The sequence below is a fragment of the Poeciliopsis prolifica genome, unplaced genomic scaffold, assembly GCF_027474105.1.
Source record: "Poeciliopsis prolifica strain line A6 unplaced genomic scaffold, Auburn_PproV2 SCAFFOLD022, whole genome shotgun sequence".
Classification (NCBI taxonomy): Eukaryota; Metazoa; Chordata; class Actinopteri; order Cyprinodontiformes; family Poeciliidae; genus Poeciliopsis; species Poeciliopsis prolifica.
In genome coordinates, this window is record NW_026562397.1 from 4,607,695 (window position 1) to 4,627,343 (window position 19,649).

Genomic DNA, 19,649 nt, shown 5'->3' on the forward strand with positions numbered 1-19,649 from the left:
ATGGATGGATGGTTGAAAAATGACATCTCTTCTAAGAGTGTGGCATGAATATTGAACAGGGTAAATGCAGAGACAAGTGTTTACTGTATCTTATTGATCTCTTAATGGAACAACAGGCCAGCAGATGGAAAAATAACAGAACAACAAAGCTGCTATAAAAGCAAGGGTTCTGTAAGTGTGTCTTAAATGTTTGTGGGTGAAATCTGTTCATTTTTGGTTCATTGAAGTTACTTCTGTTGGATAGAATATTCCAGTTTTTTTTTTTTTTACTCAAGTAAGAGTAGAAGTAGCTCCTATGTAGTACTTTTAAAAATTAAAAGTAAATTATTCCTCAAGGTACATTTATTTCCTAAAACGTTGTACTTAAATAAGTACTTCACACCGAGAACACTTTTAAAATATCACTTACGTTATAAACAGGCATTTTGTTTTGGGCCCCTTTAATGAAAATGGGCTGACACAACCGGGGTCCATCGATTCAGCCTCGTCCAATGGAGTCCAGCCAGAATCGGAAGTGCGTCCTACGTAGGTGATGACGAGCATTGTAAACAACGGCGAGCGAGTTAGCTTGTAAAAGTTATGCAGCCTCAACAGTGTCTGACCTGAGTAAGTATTCAGACTTTGTGTTTTCCAAAATGAGCTTGTTAAGCCTGGGCTTCGTTTTCTGCTTTACAGTGCTGACATCCGGCGCACACAGGAAAATAATCCCGTTGTGCCAACGTCGCATATTGTTGTTTTTGATTTGCGTCACAAATAAGCCCTAACAGAGCGTGCTTTGACAGGGAAACCAAGCTGCTTCTCGCAGTAGGCGCGTTCAAAGCGCAGCTAGCTTTGTTGCGTAGCTACTTGGTGCTTGACTCTGGAGACGCGCTGGCTGTAGTTGGTATGCGGCTCAGTAAATTGTCCAGGTAGGAATAACTACACGCAAACCTCAGCTAAACGGTTGCAAACCCTCTTGACTGAGCTTCCCTGGCCAATGCCAAGTTCACAAACCCAGGAAGCGTCGTAATTTTAGTGACCTTGATTTAATTACTGATTAACATAATTTTATTGCACGAATTAAAAAAGAAAGAAAGAAAGAAAAGAATCCTTCCATTGCCTGCTCAGGCTTTTCTTTTCCTTTGAAACCACAACGATGCAACTGCTTTGTTTACCACATAATGTCCAAATAAAGGTTTTCACAGAAACATAAATGGTTCTGTGATGCGACATAACTTCTATACGTTTTGTCCCCCCCAAACATCAAATAACTCGATATGTGTAACCTTTTTAATTATTATGTCTTTTCGTCATTACTCTGCGTTGTGTGAATATGGACCAGGAGACAGGATGATACAAGATGAAGTTTATCTGGATGAAAACAGGATATAAAATAATCAGGGACCAGGTTCATCACCGGCAGTACAGCACCTCGCGCCCATCTCATGAACTGGCCAACTGCCGTATTTTATACATTAACATTAGACAGAATTACAAGGAAATAAAACAATAAATAAATGAAACAATATGTACCTGGATGAAACAGGATATAAAATAATCAGGGACCAGGTTCATCACCGGCAGTACAGCACCTTACGAGGAATAGTATTTTATGTTAGCAACAAACTAACAGAACATTCCACAGGACCGTTACAATGTTCCCAGTGAACCTACCTCGCGCCCATCTCTCATGAACTGGCAACGAGATATCTATGTTCACTATATTTAACGTTGCCAACCACCAGGAGGGGGTGCTGTTCACCCATTACATCTGAACCCAAACTTGGAAGTAAAGACAAGTGGAATTCTGTACAATATTTTAACTATGTTACACTCCCTCCTGCCGAATTCCACTTGCCCCATTACAACAAACAAAACTACACAACAATAGAAAAAAAAAACAAGAGAAAGAAGAAAAAAAAGTACAGTAACACTGGGCAAGGTCCAGGTACAAAAGCACAAAATCGACTAAGACCACTATTCAAATGCACAGGAAACCATTACACAACCACCGTTTCCAAAGTCGCTTGTGAGGTACAATCACATCAAATTCACAGTTACAAATATCCAATCACTTAGACTATCCCATGGGGATCAGTATGAGAAAAGGTTGGCCAAACCCTCCCTACATACATAGGAAAAATAATATGCCCATTTACATATTTTGTTAATATGCAACTGCAAATGCACCTCCCAAATAGCAAAACAGACATGACATATCAAAGTTGTTACAACACATCAAGGTCAAAATTGAAACAAACAGAACTGTAGTTTTACCATGAAGAACTCATCAAACTAATGCTGTTCTTTGGTGCATCATTTCAATTAGTCTAGTCACTGGCTTCAACAACCGCCCAGCTCTAGATCTACGGGTAGTCGCACTGTCAACTACTGCCACTGTAGCAGTACGAGTAACAGGTACATCAGTAAGAGTGTCAGGAATAGGATTCAGAGAGGTCTCTGGCAAGCCATTCGGACTGCTGTGCAACCGGGGTCTGCTGAACTGCTGCCCATCGAAACAGATCCATCAGAGGGTTGTAACTTATCAAGGATTGGCTGGGCTAATGGCAACACCCTGCCCTCTGATAGGGCATTAGTAGGTTCCACGGCTCCCTTCGGCACAGTGCCCTCCACCTGCTCGGCATTTTCTGCATCTGTCTTGCTGCTTGCTCTCAAAGGTAGGTCAGATACCCATGCTCTTGTTCTAAACTCTGCTGAGTCAGAAATGACATCACTGATTGGTGACCCCAACACTTAGGTCAAGTGAACTTGATGTTGGAGACAGAACAACCTCCTCCTGGTCATCCTGAGGTAAAGGCAGAAAGTTTATTGGCATTAGCAGGTTGCGGTGGACCACTTTTACGTGGCCTGTAGTGGGATTCTGGATCCTGAAGGTGTGGCTCTCATCATCCTTTCCAACCACCACATACACCGTGCTATCCCAGCGATCAGCAAGCTTCCTTTTTCCACGTTCTCCTTTGTTGGCCAGCAGCACTCTGTCGTTCACTTCCAATGGTACACCTCGAACTCTCCGGTTGTATAGCTCAGTGTGACGCTGGAGCTGTTTAGTCGCTGTTGACTGAGCTACAGCCATAGCCTCTCTCATGTCCCTTTGCAGAGACTCAACATAGCGGTCATAGTCCACCACCTCCGGATCACTGAGCACTGAGCCAAAGATGACGTCCACCGGAAGACGTGGCACCCTCCCAAACATGAGCAGGAATGGTGCATATCCTGTCGTCTCATGCACTGTGCAATTGTAGGCAAATGTCAGAGATTTTAGGGTCTGAGGCCAACGATGTTTAGCTCTTGGTGGCAGTGCTCGAATCATGTTGCCTAGAGTCCGGTTCATTCTCTCACATGAGCCATTCCCCATAGGGTGATAAGGCGTAGTGTGGGACTTTTGCACGCCCGCCACATTCAGCAACTCTGCAATCAGCAAACTCTCAAAAACTGGCCCCCTGATCAGAATGCAGTCGCTCGGGAAACCCATAGATGCAGAAATAGTTGTTCCATAGCTGGTGTGCGACTGCTTTAGCTGACTGATTGGGGCACAAGAACGCATGTGCCATCTTTGTGAAGTGGTCAGTAACTACGAGCACATCCAGTGAACGGTTTGAAGAATCCTCAGCAGTCCAGAAATCAATACTGACAAGTTCCAGAGGTTCAGAGGTCCTTATGTTTGTCAAAGGAGCTCTAGCTTCTGGCTCTAGTGACTTGCTGACAACACACCGTGTGCAGTGTTTTACATACTCGTTCACATCGTGCATTAGGTCAAGCCAATAAAACCTCTGTCTTGTGAGGTACAGAGTCCGTTGCTGACCCTGGTGACCAGCCTCATCATGAATGCCTTGTAACACCTTCTGATACAGTGAGCTGGGGACAACAAAAAGATAGGACTTGTTCTTCGTGACAGGGTTTTTAGCTACCCGGTACAGAACTCCATCTCTTATTACAAACTTTTCCCAGCCTTTCAAAAGCTTGAGGACTTCTGACGACTCTTTGACACGTTCCCTCCTGGAAGGTCTCCATTTTCTTTCTACAAAGAAGATCACCCTACTTAGAACCGGGTCATTTCTGCCTCCTGCAACACTTTAAGGGAGAGCACCTCCGAGTTGACCTGTGGGGTTGTCAGAACAGTCTGTGAGAACTGTGGCAGGAGAAGAGCATGAGGGCACACCACAGGACCATTTTCACTGCATCCCTGGAGTACAGCAGCAACCTCTAGTGATGATACTGCTCCTGTCTTAACAACTGCCACACCCTGACATATCTGTGGGTCACACTCAGATGCTGCAGGAGGGTTGGCTGACCAGCGAAACACCTCCTGGATTCCATTAGCACCAACCACTAAAGGCGAAGAATTCCAGTCTGTGGGCTGGATATTTAGATTGGGGGTAGCTTAGCGCTTTACTTGCAAACGCAATCGGTCTGGCTGTTGAACCACCAGCAGGCACTTGTGACAGGACTGCACCAAGTCCGTTAGTAGAAGCATCCACAGATAGGAGAAAGGGCTCATTGAAGTTTGGGTGGGCCAGCACCACACGATCTAGCAAAGACTGCTTCAGTTGATGGAAAGCCTGCTGACAATCTGCAGTCCAATCTTCAGCACGGAGTGTTTGCGGATTTGGCGGCGTTTTCTCCCACCTCCACGCGGACCTTTACAGCATGAGATCAGCTGAAACAATGGTTTGGCCATAGCAGAACACCCCTCAATGAACTGCTGGTAGTAGACTACCATGCCAAGGAAGGAGCGGATCTTCCTCTGTGAGGGAATATTCGTGCCAACCTCCATAAGGTCTGACTCAGTAATGGCGGTGATAGCAGTCACTTTATCAGGGTCAGATTGGATCCCATCAATGCTGATGAAATGACCGAGGAACTTCACTGACCTTCTCAGAAAGTGGCATTTCTTTGGGGCGAGCTTGAGGTTATGGTTCTGGAATCTCTGGAAGACCATGTGTAGACGCTCAAGCGCTAGCTCTTCTGTTGGAGCAAACACCAGGACATCATCCAGATAGCACAACAAGCTCATGAAGTTCTGGTCACCGAAGATGTTTAACATCATTCTCATGAATGTCGCTGGGCTATTACAGAGTCCCTGAGGCATCCGATTATACTTGTACAATCCAAATGGCGATGAAAAGGCAGTGTACTTTCGGTCAGCCTCATGCACTTCCACATTGTAATAGCCAGAGGTCAAATCCATAGTTGAGAAAAAGGCATTGCCCCCCAGGGCTGCTAGAGCATCAGCTGGATGAGGGAGTGGGTGTGCATCCTTGACAGTGCGTGCATTGATCCACCGGAAATCATTACAGATCCGTAAGTCACCAGACTTCTTCCACACGATCACCAAAGGAGATGCAAACTCACTGCTTGACTTTTGTATGATTTCACGCTCCTCCATCTCATCCAATGCTTCTCTCAATTTTTCATACTGGGTTGGTGGTATGCGCCGACATGGCAATCGGAATGGTTTTTCATCCATGACTCTGATGCGATGTAGAAAACCAGTGGCTTTACCACAATCCAGCTTGTCCCTTGAGAAGATCGACTGGTATTGGACAATGAGCTCAGCTAGTTTAGCCTTATATTCAGAGGCAACATCACATGAATCAATGTCCACATCTGACAGTCCCAGTCCTCTTAGCTTTGCCTGAGGAGTGTCAACTGTGCACGGTGTCACAAAGTGAGGATGATCTGGCAAGGTGGAGTCCTCTGAGACGAGGCTGTGTTTTGTACTGTTGTCCAATGGCACTTGTATTTGTTGATGGATGCCAAGTTGAGAACCAGCAAACATCTCCACTGAATCACAAGTACACACATCAGCCAACTTAGCATTACGTCTCAAGGTAACCGGCTTGTCTGATGGATTAATTACCTTTAATGGGAGCCACCCATCTGCTCTAAGAATCGACACCGACCTCCCCTCTAAGACTGTTCTTGGTTTACATCTTACTGTTGTTGGCTCCACCACAACAGTACATCCAGCCAACAGATTATTCACCTGTGGCAACTTGCCCCAAATCAGATGCTCTGTCATGGGTTCAAGAGTAACAGCTCGCTTGATTTTGACAGTTCCAACTGCATCATGGATGTTTTCATCGGCAGCTTCCACCTTTGCCAACAAACCTAGCAGTTTCTGCTCTGCCTCACTACTGTCACAGAGTGCTGTGGGGCCCTGGTCCTGGAGATCTTGCCTTTGCTTAAACCTGTTAATAATGTATCTCAACAGGTTACTGCCAACAATCAGTTATTCATTCTGATTTTCAACAATCAATGTCGGGACAATCACTTTGAAGTCATAAAGTCCCATCTCCAGATCGCACATGCCAGAAGGTAAGGTCCTGGAACCCCCACACCCAATCAACACAGTGGCTGTTGGCTCAAGAGTGGGGCTCCTTAAAACATCCTGATGTATCAGTTGAGGTATTACTTTAGAGCTCAGTATCACAGTGGTGTCAGTGCCTCTCATCGTTCGCTACTTCAGAAAGACCGGACTCTTTAAACCACCCACACCTGCTCCCTGATGACTCTCCTCTCCCTCATGAAACAACACATCCTGTCATAAAAATCAAAGCTTTTGTGTTTATTATTATTAAACTTATTATCGACCCACTATCCAGCAAAGCTCTGACTGTAACCACTCCTCCCAGTGTCACATCTTCATAGAACAAGTTGTCATGCTGTTTGAGTCTCTGAGTCTTTTGTAATATTAGTGTATATCCCATTTTCTCACTTCACATGCACTTTGACAAATAGACTCCATGTCATCTTCTACATTTAGAACAGGGGGATCACTTTTAGGCCAAACACTTGCCCCCACCACATGCAGGCCAGTCAGTTTTCCTGAGACTGCACCTCCGGCTTGTCGCTCCGAGGCTTTCTCACAACCCCTGGACACTCTGCTCGGGTGTGGTCAGGTGCAAAATAGCTGAAGCACAGGTGGTTGGACCTGCAGTGGTACTGAGTAGTGTGTCCGCCATCGCTGCACACAGCACAAGGTCCAGCAGGCCTTACTTTCGTCGGTTGGGCCCTCTGGGTGGGTACATTGATCCTACTTTGAAACGTGTGCTGTTGTGGTTGCTGCTCCAGAACACGTTCAAGCAGAGCGATGACCCGATCCAGGCGGTCCGGCAAGCTCTCAGCTGACATCCCAACAGGTGGTGGAACCACAGCAGCTGGAGGCAGTACTTCAGCACTGAGTGTCGCACTTTGCACAGAGGAGGTGACTTCCTGGTGTTGAGAATTCAGGAAACTTGACATTCTGTGTTTGGTTAGTCGCTTGCGATTTCTGCAGTGTTCAACAAGCTTCTCATGAATGTCAGCCACTGTCCAGTCTTTCAGCTGCCTACATTTGAATATGAGTGACAGTTCAGGATCAGGGCAGTTCTGGATAAACATAGTGGCTAGATCACAGGACAGAGAGTCAAAAACCTTATTTTGTCTCTTTAAAGAGTCCTCTGCCACATCCAAGGCTTTGTTGAGTCTCAGCCAATAGTCAAAGGGATGTTCATTTGGGTGGGGCACAGTAGCAAAAGTCCGCTAAGGGCAAACTAGAGGACACAGTATCACTGAAGTGCTGCTTCAGTATTTCAAAAATGGGCTCAGGTCCTGTAGTCACATTTAAAACTGGTTACTGCGTATGCCAACTTTAACTACTTCATGTGCCCTCCCGACCAGCTTAGACATCACCTCATCAGCCTGTTCAGCATGGGAGTGCCTTTCTTTCTCATGTAAGATAACATCAAAACCTCCCACTCTTGGACTGAACATGAATCATGATCCCCTTTAAAACTCACAGGTTCTTTCACATCAGGGCGAACAATGACATTTAACATGGCAGACTCGTTAGCTTTAGCTCCACCCACCCTGGACCCATTGTATTACTGAAACGGGTTTCAATGGATGATGCAATACTTTCACCAATAGAAACTCCAATTCGTGAAGCTATGTCATTCAAAAGTCTTCCATTACATCTGAACCCAAACTTGGAAGTAAAGACAAGTGGAATTCTGTACAATATTTTAACTATGTTACATATGCATCTTTTGCAAGACACTGTAGTGAGATGAAAACTTAAACGAAAGTCAATCTGTATTATGTTAGCTCAACAAGTTTCATTCTCAAATTTCATAGTCAATTCCTTATGTGTTTAAAATAAACCACTTTTCTTTAGCGTACAGATTAGGCCTGCAGCTCCTTATTATTTTAGTAATTGATTAATCTATCCATTACTGTGATGATTGATTGTATTGAAACATGGTAGTTTCTATATATCTTTCATTTAACCACTTAAACCTTTTGTACACAATGTTAGAAATGCATTAAAAGATGCTTAAAGTGAAATAACATAACATTTATTTAGAAAATCTGAATCCAGTGAAGCTAAAACTTGGCCACATGAAGAGTTTTGTTTAACGACAAAGGTTTGTATCTTTATTTGGAATATGTATATTTATACAATTTTTTTTCAACTTTGGCTTAATTTCAGCTCTGAATTTTTTTTTTCCAGCAAATGGCCATTTTTTTGCTAATTTAGTTGAGGATTATTATAATAATCAATTGATCACTATTGAGCCAATTAATCGTTTCAGTCCTGGTACACCGACTTGTATCGTTAACTTGTTGGACCTAACAGCCGATTGTTTGGCGCTAATAATCAAGTCACACACTGTGGCTGTTCTTCCTTTTAAAATATAAAAAGCTAAAAATAAGCTCAATGTTTCTTTTGGGATTTCAAAGTCATATGACACTGCTGCTCTCTGTTTTCATAGTTGGAACGAGGACAATGTTGTATTGTGCCTATTTTTGTTGTCCGATAGCGCAAATCTGAGAAAGTCCTCTTTTAACCTGTAGAAGTTTCTAGTGGTGTTCTGCATTCTGCATCCAAGTTGTTGGTTTCGTTTTACCGAAGGGTGCCACACGTTAATGTGTGTGACTGCTGTTCTTACAGAGCTCCACGATGCTGTGTGAAATCCTCCTGTCGTCACTATGGTTCCTGTTTGTGATCTTCTGGGCCGAGACAATAAGCGTGTGGCTGTTTTTATTCATGTTTTACCAGGATCAGGCCTTTTACCACTGGGGAGATAGGTAAGAGTTCTCCTTCCTGTCCTTTTTGATACCTGTAAACTTGAAAATGTTACTTGGAAAATCTAACTCTGACTTAAATCTATGAATCAGTGACACATCTGCGATACATTTTCTCAAACATGCCCTTGATTTTCACAGGTTATTTGCAGACGATCCCGGGCAGATGATTTACATGTTGAGCAGGTCGAATGTCTTGATGCTCAATCATTGAATTTATGGCATTTTATGTGTAAGAATATTACTAATTTGCAAGTTTTATATTATTTTATTGTGTCTGCAGAGTTGAGAACACAGCAGAGACCGAGCCACAGACCTGAAATGGAAATATGTCAAGAACTTTAAAGAAGACAGTGTTGCTCTCATGTTACTGAAGAGCCAATGAAAAAAAAAGCCAGTTTCTCTTTGCTTCAAATGTACTCTTATCAGTTATCTGGGCAGCAGAACAATATAAAATATGCAAATCTGATTCTCACATGAGCTCAATGCAGCTTTGTTTTACTTTTTTTTTTCCTTCACTCTAAACTCCATTTTGCACTTGCACTGAGACCATTTCTGTCTTTTGCCTTCTCTATGCAATCATTGTTTGCTAGTTGCACTCATATTTGTGTTTTTGTGTAGTAAATTGCAGCCAGTCTGATGTTTTAAGGCCTTTCATGATTTGGCCTACAACTTGTAAGCTTATCAAAGCAGAGTAATGAGAGTTTCTATTTTGAATCAATGTTTGTAGTATTATCCTGAGTTTCAACAGAAAAGCAGTGGAAATGAACATATTGTTGTTGTTTTTTTAAACCCGATGGTTCACAAATTATATTTCTCATGTGTCTTGTTTATGCATGTGTGCTTTATGGCATGTTAATTTTGTTCTGTTGTCCACTTTCAGCTGATCAACTGAAATTTCATGCTGACATCAGCGATGACTTGTGTGTAAAACAGAAACACTTTTTTTTTCTTAAATCAAAATGTGTATCACATTTCCTCCTCTCCCCGACTGATGTGTAGCAGCATGTTTTAGTGTCTTTTTGTAACTACAACAAATATTATTTTGTTATGTATATTGAGTTATTAAATAAAACTACGTTCGAGTTTGACTGACGCGTTCCCGTTTTATGCCACTCCGAGACAGCAGGGGTCGCTCTCGATAAAGGGAGCCCTTTTCTGTCTGCGGAGGTTTTATCACCGGTTCCTCCTCTACATCCTGTTTTGTCGTGAGGAGCTAAAATATGCGTCGTTTGCTGCTTTGTTAGCAGCAACGCTTACACGTTGTAGGTTGTGCGAAGTCGCGTCGTGTGGATTTCGGTCTCATCTCCATAAGCAAGCAGCTTCGGTTTGAGTTGCGAGGGGGAGGTCTCGTCGCAAACATGGCTCCCACGATCCAAACTCAAGCTCAACGGGAAGACGGCCACAGGTACGACACCGCAGCAACGCTTTTAACGCCAGCGAGCGGCGTCGACTCCTTTAATGTCCAGCGCGAGACATTAACAGTTACTTAACGTGACCCAACAATGCAGATTACCTCCAATAACTTCGCAGAGATTGTTAGTTGAGGCGGTGGAGTTCAGTGTAAAGGAAATTTAAACGTTTCAAATGGCGCAGAACAAACTGGTTGACCGTGGTTAAGTTGAAGGGGCGCTGCGGAAGACGTATAAATATGAAAGATGTATTTATTTAATGAACAGTTCTCTTGTTAAATAGGTTAGAGGGTTTAAAGTGCGACATAAAGTCACCTGTTACTGGAAGCCTTGGCGTTTAATCGATAACTAAAATAATTGCTAGTTGCAGCTCTTATCTGAACGTTTTTCTGTTTGTTGTTTTTCTTGTAGCAGGCCCTCTTCACACAGAACAGTGCCAGAACGGTAAGCACATTTATTGTTTTGTGATGATTTAATGCAAAATCATGTCTGTCCAGCGGAGGTCAGTTGTAAATGTTGTTTACTGTGCATCTGCTGCAGGTCAGGGATTGTTTGCAGAGTAAAGTACTGCAACAGCCTGCCCGACATCCCGTTTGATCCCAAATTCATCACCTACCCGTTCGATCAGCACAGGTGAGTTCATGTGCCCACTTATCTGCCTTCTGTTGAATCCAACCTCTTCCAGAGCAACACAGTTGTGTGTCTTTTGTCCAGGTTTGTCCAGTACAAAGCCACTTCTCTTGAGAAGCAGCATAAACATGAGCTCCTCACTGAACCGGATCTCGGGGTCACCATTGACCTCATCAATCCAGACACCTACCGCATCGATCCTAACAGTAAGTTTAGATCAGTGCACAGTAAAAATATGTTTGTTTGGTTGATTTTTTTGTTTTTCAACTCGCAACTGAAACACTGGATACATTAATCATACATGTAAAAATAAGGAAATATTTTACATTTTTCAGTTCTTTTGGACTCTGCTGATGAAAAACTCTTGGAAGAAGACATCCAGGCTCCATCCAGTTCCAAAAGGTAAGACTTATTAAATAAGCAGCACAATGTTTTATCTTCTTTTTGTGTCTTTTTTTTTTTTTAATAAAAAACATGCCATTATTTTATTTTTTTTACTTTTAAGGTCACAACAACATGCCAAAGTGGTACCATGGATGAGAAAAACAGAATATATTTCCACAGAGTTTAACAGATACGGCGTTTCTAACGAGAAAGTGGAAGTCAAGTAAGTTGGTGTCTCCCGACTCTCAATTTGAGTGCCTCTGTGTTTTTGGCTGGTTGTGTTTAAATCGGACCTTCTGTTGTGTTCAGGATCGGCGTATCTGTTAAGCAACAGTTTACTGAAGAAGAGATCTACAAGGACCGGGACAGCCAGATTTCTGCCATTGAGAAGACGTTCGAGGATGCACAGAAATCGGTGAGTGGGCGTATTCCGTTGCAAAAATGTGATGGGTGCACAACTCAGATCCTGAATGAAGTATGAGTACAAATACGATAATTTCTTTCAGTGCTTTACAAAAACTAAAATATTGGTACAATAGTACACTACTAAATTGTACTGAATTATAATGTAGTACAATTTAGTCCAAATATCAGAAAAGGGAATAGGCTGAAGGAAAAACTTAGCGATGCCTGTTGTGTTCAAAATTCATTAATCACACAGAAACTCTGTCATGCAGAAAAATATGTCAGCAATCCATAAAAATGTCGCCCACCTTACATTCATTTGACTTTTAATTGTCCTGAAGTCTACATTTGTTAGCTTAATTTGTCTCTCTATCTTTTTGCTTGTTTTGAGCTCCTCCAGTTTTCCTGCAGAGATGATCTTTGTTGTAAATTGTTCTCCCCTTCCTTTCTCTACTTTTCCATTAAATGGCTTCACATGTAATTCACCTATTTCCATTTTAAAATGCTTTTGTGCATTGTCACAAAATCAATCAGTTTTGTTGAGTTATTTTTGTTATGCTTAATGATGCTATTCCAAATATAAAAAGTGAGGGTGTGTGTACACGTTTGTAAGAGTTTCTTTGTTTCTCATTGTTTGCAGATCACGCAGCATTACAGTAAACCCAGAGTCACTCCTGTGGAGGTCTTGCCTGTGTTCCCTGACTTTAAGGTGGGCTTACTCCTCGATAAAGGATTTCAAACCTCTTTTATTTGTGTAAATGTTATTTTACGGTTTAAGTAATGGGTAGAGAAGACTAAATGTGGGGAAATAAACATGTTTGAATAATAATTTCTATTATTATTCCTGAAATCCAATATCAACAAAAGGAAAATTAATTTTCAAGGTAAAGGAAAAATAATTTTGAACATTTTGTCTTTCAGATGTGGATCAACCCATGTGCTCAGGTCATCTTTGACTCTGATCCTGCACCTAAAGACATATCAGGGCCAGCTGGTGTGGAAATGATGTCTCAGGCTATGATCAGGTATACACTTTTGTGTGTGTGTTTTTGACCTTAAATGCTTACCATCAGTACCACACGTTTTACTTGAATGTGTGTTTATTACAGAGGAATGATGGACGAGGAGGGAAATCAGTTTGTGGCCTACTTCTTGCCCAACGAGGAAACGCTTCGCAAGCGGAAGAGAGACTTCGAAGAGGGAGTGGATTACATGGCTGAGGACCTGTAAGCAAAAATCTTGGATGAATATGGAGCTTATATCTTTATAAGTCAGGGGCAGTAAAAAAAACATCTTTTGCTTTCAGGTACGATTACAAGATCGCAAGGGAATACAACTGGAACGTCAAGAACAAAGCCAGCAAAGGTTATGAGGAGAATTACTTCTTCATCTTCAGAGATGGCGACGGGGTTTACTACAACGAGCTGGAGACAAGGTAAATACTCAAACTATTATGCATTATTTTCAAAAAGAGGATGATGGTTTGCTTGATTCCTTATTAAAAAAAACCAAAACTTGATTTGTAGGGTACGCCTGAGTAAGAGGAGAGCCAAGGCTGGAGCACAGTCCACTACAAACGCTGTGCTGGTGTGTAAGCACAGAGATATGAATGAGAAGGAACTGGAGGCACAGGTGAGTCTCCTGCTCTGTTTATAGATATATGAATGTCGGGGCATATAAACTGAACATGGGAGCCAATTTACTGCACAATAGTTGCGTGATAAAACTCAGTCTGTTGTATTTGACCCTGTGGATCACAATAATCAAGTCGGTTTTATGTCTAAAGTCAGGACATATTTATTTAGGGTGAAAAGGGGTTGGGGAAGCATAAGGCAGGCAGGTAGAGTTAAAACTTTAAGGAGAAATGTTATCTGTGAACAGTAGTTTAGAGACCTAACTGACCAGCATTCTACGGGGCAATTTAAAAGCTCTGTGTGAGCTGTGGAGAGTAAAAATGCCAAATTACAATAAATACATAACTTAGAAAATAGTTATTTAATAGTAATTAATATATTAAAACTGCAAATAATTACAGAAACAATTTCGTCAACATAAGTTTAATTATATTTGTTCGCAAGAGAGCGATAGCCGGTGTTGACTAGTAGGCAGGGCTAACGTTGATCCTGTCTGTAGTCAATGTGAGCTTCAGCACTGATAGAGGAAGTGCTGTCAGTTCAAGCAGATTTAATCTACAATGCCATCTGCTGCTTAAAATAGGAACTGTCTTGCCCCTCTTCAATTTCATTTTTAAATGATTATTTATCTGATCTTTTTTTTTTTAGAGGGTTTTGTTAATGCTTTGAAAAAAATTATGAAAGTTTTAACTATTTTCTAGTGTTTTACAGCTTAAACCTACTAGAAACCTACTGGCTTTATCAGTGAATTATTTGGATTATTTTTAGTGTTTGACAACTCATTGATGATTTTGTTGATATTGACTTTCAGGAAGCACGTAAAGCTCAGCTGGAGAACCATGAGCCCGAAGATGAGGAAGAAGACATGGACATGGACAAAGACATGCAAGATTCTGGTTAGTTTCTTAGAAACGAACTTTCTCTTACACATTCTGGATTTTTAAAGACATTTTAATTTGCACTTGAGTAAAAAAATAAAAAGTGAAATAAAACTTCCAAATTGTGTCTCCAGGCGACGAGAAAGAAAAGGGCAGCGGCAGCGAGGCAGAGAACTCCGGCAGCGAATCCGAGAGGGAAGAGGAAGACCAGGAGCAGAGCGGCGAAGACGACGAAGAGGACGAGGACCGGGTTAAGAGGCGGAGGAAGGTCAGCGGCAGCGGGAGCGAGAGCGGCGAGGAGAGGACCCGGGAGTTGCGAGACGAGGTGGAGATCTTCGGCAGCGACGACGACAGCGATGACAACGAGCCCAAGAACTCGGCAAGGAGCAGCGGCGAGGAGGGCAGCGGCAGCGAGGATGAGGCAGAGCACAGGCGAAGCCGCAGCGCCTCCCCAGCACACAGCGACCACAGCAGCGAGCGCTCAGAGACCCACGCTCCGAGCGGAAGTGAGAGGGGATCGGACTCCTCTGAGGCCAGCGACAGCGAATAAGACCCTCAGTCTGCTTGAGCTTCACGTTCAACTCCAAAACTTGACCTTCTCACCCTGCCGGCGAGCCCAAAGCGTCGTCGACGTCCATAGCTACTTGATGCACTCTTTGCATTTGAACTCAATCCGTCTCCTTTTAGTCTAGATTTTATTTGTAGATTTAGATCGCATAGTAGTAGCTGGATTTTGTTGTCGCCACTGATCTCTTCAGGATTGTGTGTAAGATCATGTAAAAATTAACTTTGTTCTCTTCATGTATAACTTACTATACCGATACCGCTTTTGAAATGGATAATAAATCACTGGTTACATTTTGGTCATAAAGTTGGTTTGTTTTCAGTTCTTTGAGCTGCACGGTCAGCTCAGATGCAACATTTTATGAGATTATCCATAACTGAAATTGAATAATTTATTCAAGTCAAACAAGTTTATTTGTATAGCACATTCCAGCAACACAGAAACATAAAAAAACATCTTACATAAACACATTGGTTATAAAAACCAATAATAGACATTACATTTTGTTAAGTGCCATCATCAATACACATCATGTTGGTCAATGATTTATTCATTATAGTTCAAACTCAGTGTTTCGGCTGTTATGCAGTTTTCTGGAAGCTTGTTCCAGATTTGAGGTTCATAGAAGCTGAATGCTGCTTTGCTGTGTTCGGTTCTGGTCCTGGGGATGCAGAATAGGCCAGAACCAGTTCTGTTCATTTACGTAGTTCCAATTCTCAACAAATGTCATTGCAAAGCATCTTTACAAAATGAAACCAATAATGTACACTTACCAAACATCTCAGTCTTAAATAAGCTTATATTTTGTTTGTTCTTTCTTTGCTTCTTGCTTTAACTTTTTTTTTTTTTAATTTTATTTTAGAGGAATGCTTCAGATTATTTTCATTCGTTTTATGTGTTGCAGTTCTGATCGGGTCATTTCTAAACATTATTGCATAACACCAATTATGTAAAAATTGGTGATATATATATATATATAACATTTCACATACATTTTTAGAGTCATATAAAGGTATGAATACATTTAACATGGTTTGGCTTGAAATCATGGCTATAACGTATGAAGAATAACTGTTTGATGTTTAGCTTACACTTACAAAATTGAAAAACATCAACTTGAGTGGATACATGTATATATAACCAACCCGCTTAAATTTGAAGGTAAATTCACTTTATGACTCAATCATTTTCATGGAAACTCACAGAAATCTTGTTACAATATGAAGAAAAGACTTGGAAACCAAAACTCTGCTGCTGTAAGTGAACATTTTAATGTCACAACACACAAAACAGGAAGCCAAATTCAGGATATCGCCCAGGGAATGAGAAGCTGGCTTGAAAGTTGCAGAAGAAGCAGTTTCAGCGAAAAAACGCCAGCTGGTTCTTGAGCCATTCCTCCGTCAGGTCGTCGGCATTCCTGGTTTCAAAGATCTTCCAGAGCAAAAGAGATGCTGTTAGTTAATCAAACAAACAAAAAAAATCCAAATAATGGAAAGAACAACAGCGTTTTAAATGTTCACTTAGCATAACACGAAGTCCTGGCTAATTTCTGTCAATGAATGTTGTTTCAATGTCAGCCGTTTCAATCAGAAACAGCTCAGAACCAGTAGCCGACGGTTACCTTTGTGAGTTCTGCGATTTGGACCAGTCGGTTCTTGCTGCCTGCATACATCATCTGCTGCTCTGGCTTACACCCTGTCATAAAATGCGGGGTCAAATGAGCATGCGGAGAGAAAACAAAGTAATTTGCTGCCTTGCAGATTTTATTATGTTTTTGTAACATTTATACGTTTCACATCACCAAGCAAATTTGAATATCCGATGATGCATTTTGTGTTTTTCTCCCATTGAATTTTCTTGCCCTTTACTCAATAGCTACCATGTTTTCTAAAAACAAATCTTATAACAATAGTGTTAGTGATAGTCACAATTCAGCAATGCAAGTAATATTTCCACAGGAATTCGTAAACCTGGGTTGGCCAAACTTTTTTGTCACATGGGCTGAAACTGCTGAGTCAAAAGCACCCACGAGCCACGAAGAGCAAAAACCAAACAAAAAACAAAGATCAGGCAAATAAAGTTGTCCCTTTTTTTTTTTTGTAGTATCAAACTTTTTAAAAAATGTTTTCCTTTGGACATCCCTGGCATGAAAAAATTCAAAAACCTTATGATTCAGGAAGCTGTAATTACTTACCCATTGGGCTTGAGAAAATGAAACAGAGGGGATAAGACACTCTCCCGTCCGCATGTGTGTATTTGTAGCTGTAGACAATGTATGTGGGCTGTTGTCAAGGAGAATCCTCCATCTTTTTAAAACCGTGAAAAACCTTTCAGTTTGAATGGGGAAAACTTTTTCTAACAGTGAGAATGGTCCAGACCCGAACCACAAAGTGAACCTCCGCGATGGAGCGAGTGCCTGCTATCGTGACCTGTGAGAGTTTTGGAAACAACTGGGGGAAAAGTCAATTAATTTCTGTCTCTTTTTGTTGATCATCGCCGTTTCTCTCTACGGAGCGGGTAAATACTGTCGACTCTGTTAGGATATCTGGGTTGGCGCTCGGGAAGCTCGTTTCTCAGGTCGTCCAGTGAGATATCCTGGAAGACAGCGAAGGATGTAAGTTATTAATATAATATAATGTAAATAAATGCAAATGCAGAAAGGTGTATCACTTTTTATTCGGATGTTATTCAAAAAGGCCTGGTCGAAAATCGAAATAACGACAATCAAGCCCTTCTACTAATCCCGAGCAGATTTTTTTAAATGTTTTTTGACTGGTATTTTGTTTATTTATTTATTTTATGCTGATCTCCAATTCTTTGAAGGCCTCTGTGGCGCCACCTTAATTCAGGACAGAAAATTTGCTCGATGGCTCCAAAATAATATCACTTCCCTTCATGAGATGGCTAAACTGTGAATAAATTTGTTAACTTACCTCATACTCCTCCTCAAGGACAACAAGCTGTTTCGCCATATCTATTTTAACTGAAATAAAAAAAGTAAAAAAACTTCTTTATTACTGCCGAAGAACTAAAGTATCGATTGCATTACATTTGGGGGGGGAGTGAATATTTTTCACCAGGATACAGTTCTTGCAGTACTTACTGAGTATGGCCGCATTGTTGGTTTCTTTTCGAAATCTGAACTTTTTCAGCTTTTCTCTCAGACTTTCTTCCACCTCGCACACGACAAGAGAGCTTGACTGGGAACAGGTTTCAAGAATATATCTGTCAAATACAGTACTCGAACTATGACCTGATCAAAATGACGCCAGACAAGGGCCTCACATAAATGAGTTCAAATTTCATAACAAGTTTGATCGTTCTGACATGCTAAGAGCAGGAAGTGTCATTCTGCACGAGCGAGAATCTAGTTTCCTGTTTGAACATGAGAGGCGGATGGTCGACTGTTGCATTGGTGCTAAAATAAAATTAATGTGTCTCGGTTTTCCATTCTTATGCGTAAGATTGCATGAAGTCCGGTGAAATTAAACTGAATATCTAAACTCTGAAAGCCATTGTATTGACTGCACCTACCATCTTGAAAGGATCCTGTCCTGTGTGACACTGCCTTGCTGAAACTGCTTGCAACAAACAGCTTCTGTCAGATTGTCAGCAGGTCCTCCTTCTGTTGACGAGGGGAGGGCAGACAGGACTCTTTCCTCTTTTTACTGACGTAACATCAGTCTTCATATTGCACAAGCACAGCTGCAAAAATGCTGTTCTTTATCGCTGAACACAGAAAGAAACCAGATTATTTTCAGGATTACCAGGGCTCTTGTCTTGCATGTCATTCCCACCTGCTTGCTTTCACTTCCAAATTTTGCAGAGATGTATGTGACTCTGGTAAATGTGGAAATGTGTGTGTTCTGAATGAATCGGCCAGCCTGAAGCACGCACACACACACACACACACACACACACACACACACACACACACACACACACACACATATATATATATATTATATGAAGTTTAAAAAATATTTAATATTTTATTGTATTTGAAACTGGAACTAGTTTGTCCTTTTCCACATATGTCACACTCTATTAGTTTAATAATTTTTACATGAAAAATATCATTATTGAACATTTTGTCTTCTGGTTGAAGTTATGTTATTCATTCATATTAACTTTGTGATTTTGTAACCTAATATGTATGATTACATTTTAAAACATGAAATTATACCTTGTTGCTGTGTTACTCTTACTACTTTTTTTATATTTCTTTTTTGATAACCTACAAACTATTCACCCGTCAATGGAAGCTCTGAAAGGTCTGGAACTATGGCAAGCCGTTTTAACATAAATTCGGTTTTGCCTGCCGTTTTAACATAAATTCGGTTTTGCCTGACTATCCGTAATTACGTTCCAGATATCTCAAATTGTTTTATGACTTGACGTTTTAGCAATTTAAGATATGTCCAATTACATTCTGACTAGTCAAAATGACGTCAGATTTACCATTGATTTGTATGGGGACTTCAATTCAAGATATCTACAATGAATTACTGATTATGTGAAATACACATTTCAGATATCTACAATTAAATTATGACTAGTCAAAATTATAATTCAAGATATCTCTAATTAGTCCATAATTCAAGATATCTTAAATGTATTTTTGGATAGAAGAAATGTAGTTTTGACTAGTGGAAATTAAATTATAGATATC

The 19,649-nt window shown here is 41.2% G+C and overlaps 2 protein-coding genes across 3 annotated transcripts; one reads left to right on the forward strand and one right to left on the reverse strand.

Annotated features, from left to right (window-relative positions):
* The first annotated feature begins 502 nt into the window (after window positions 1-502).
* paf1 (PAF1 homolog, Paf1/RNA polymerase II complex component) lies at window positions 503-15,283 on the forward strand. 2 transcript variants are annotated; one of them, XM_055045613.1, is made up of 17 exons: window positions 503-606; window positions 8,936-9,072; window positions 9,211-9,255; window positions 9,353-9,992; window positions 10,893-10,925; window positions 11,022-11,114; window positions 11,196-11,317; window positions 11,447-11,513; window positions 11,617-11,718; window positions 11,805-11,910; window positions 12,541-12,609; window positions 12,822-12,925; window positions 13,010-13,126; window positions 13,207-13,335; window positions 13,427-13,532; window positions 14,346-14,430; window positions 14,547-15,283. In XM_055045613.1, exons 4-17 carry the CDS (start codon window positions 9,889-9,891, stop codon window positions 14,960-14,962), a joined length of 1,653 nt encoding a protein of 550 aa, XP_054901588.1. In that variant the 5' UTR covers window positions 503-606; window positions 8,936-9,072; window positions 9,211-9,255; window positions 9,353-9,888; the 3' UTR covers window positions 14,963-15,283. The 2 variants fall into 2 exon arrangements, with proteins under 2 accessions (XP_054901588.1, XP_054901589.1); XM_055045614.1 differs by having other exon boundaries at window positions 504-606; window positions 9,353-10,477.
* Window positions 15,284-15,762: 479 nt separating this feature from the next.
* gmfg (glia maturation factor, gamma) lies at window positions 15,763-18,691 on the reverse strand. Its single transcript, XM_055045352.1, has 7 exons — window positions 18,512-18,691; window positions 18,081-18,177; window positions 17,911-17,960; window positions 17,520-17,572; window positions 17,172-17,251; window positions 16,599-16,672; window positions 15,763-16,408 (listed from the first exon to the last, which is right to left on the reverse strand). Exons 1-7 carry the CDS (start codon window positions 18,512-18,514, stop codon window positions 16,337-16,339), a joined length of 429 nt encoding a protein of 142 aa, XP_054901327.1. The 5' UTR covers window positions 18,515-18,691; the 3' UTR covers window positions 15,763-16,336.
* Between the last annotated feature and the right edge of the window lie 958 nt (window positions 18,692-19,649).

Bases quoted from the DNA above. Each gene is read 5' to 3' on its own strand.
- paf1 (XM_055045613.1), top strand. From the start codon at position 9,889: ATGTGTCTTGTTTATGCATGTGTGCTTTATGGCATGTTAATTTTGTTC. The intron at 9,993-10,892 runs GTGTGTAAAACA...TTTTTCTTGTAG, and splicing joins GCTGACATCAGCGATGACTT to CAGGCCCTCTTCACACAGAA. The intron at 12,926-13,009 runs GTATACACTTTT...TGTTTATTACAG, and splicing joins ATGTCTCAGGCTATGATCAG to AGGAATGATGGACGAGGAGG.
- gmfg (XM_055045352.1), bottom strand. The intron at 17,573-17,910 runs GTAAGTTAACAA...GCTGTCTTCCAG, and splicing joins TCCTTGAGGAGGAGTATGAG to GATATCTCACTGGACGACCT. The intron at 16,409-16,598 runs GTAACCGTCGGC...TTGCTCTGGAAG, and splicing joins AAATCGCAGAACTCACAAAG to ATCTTTGAAACCAGGAATGC.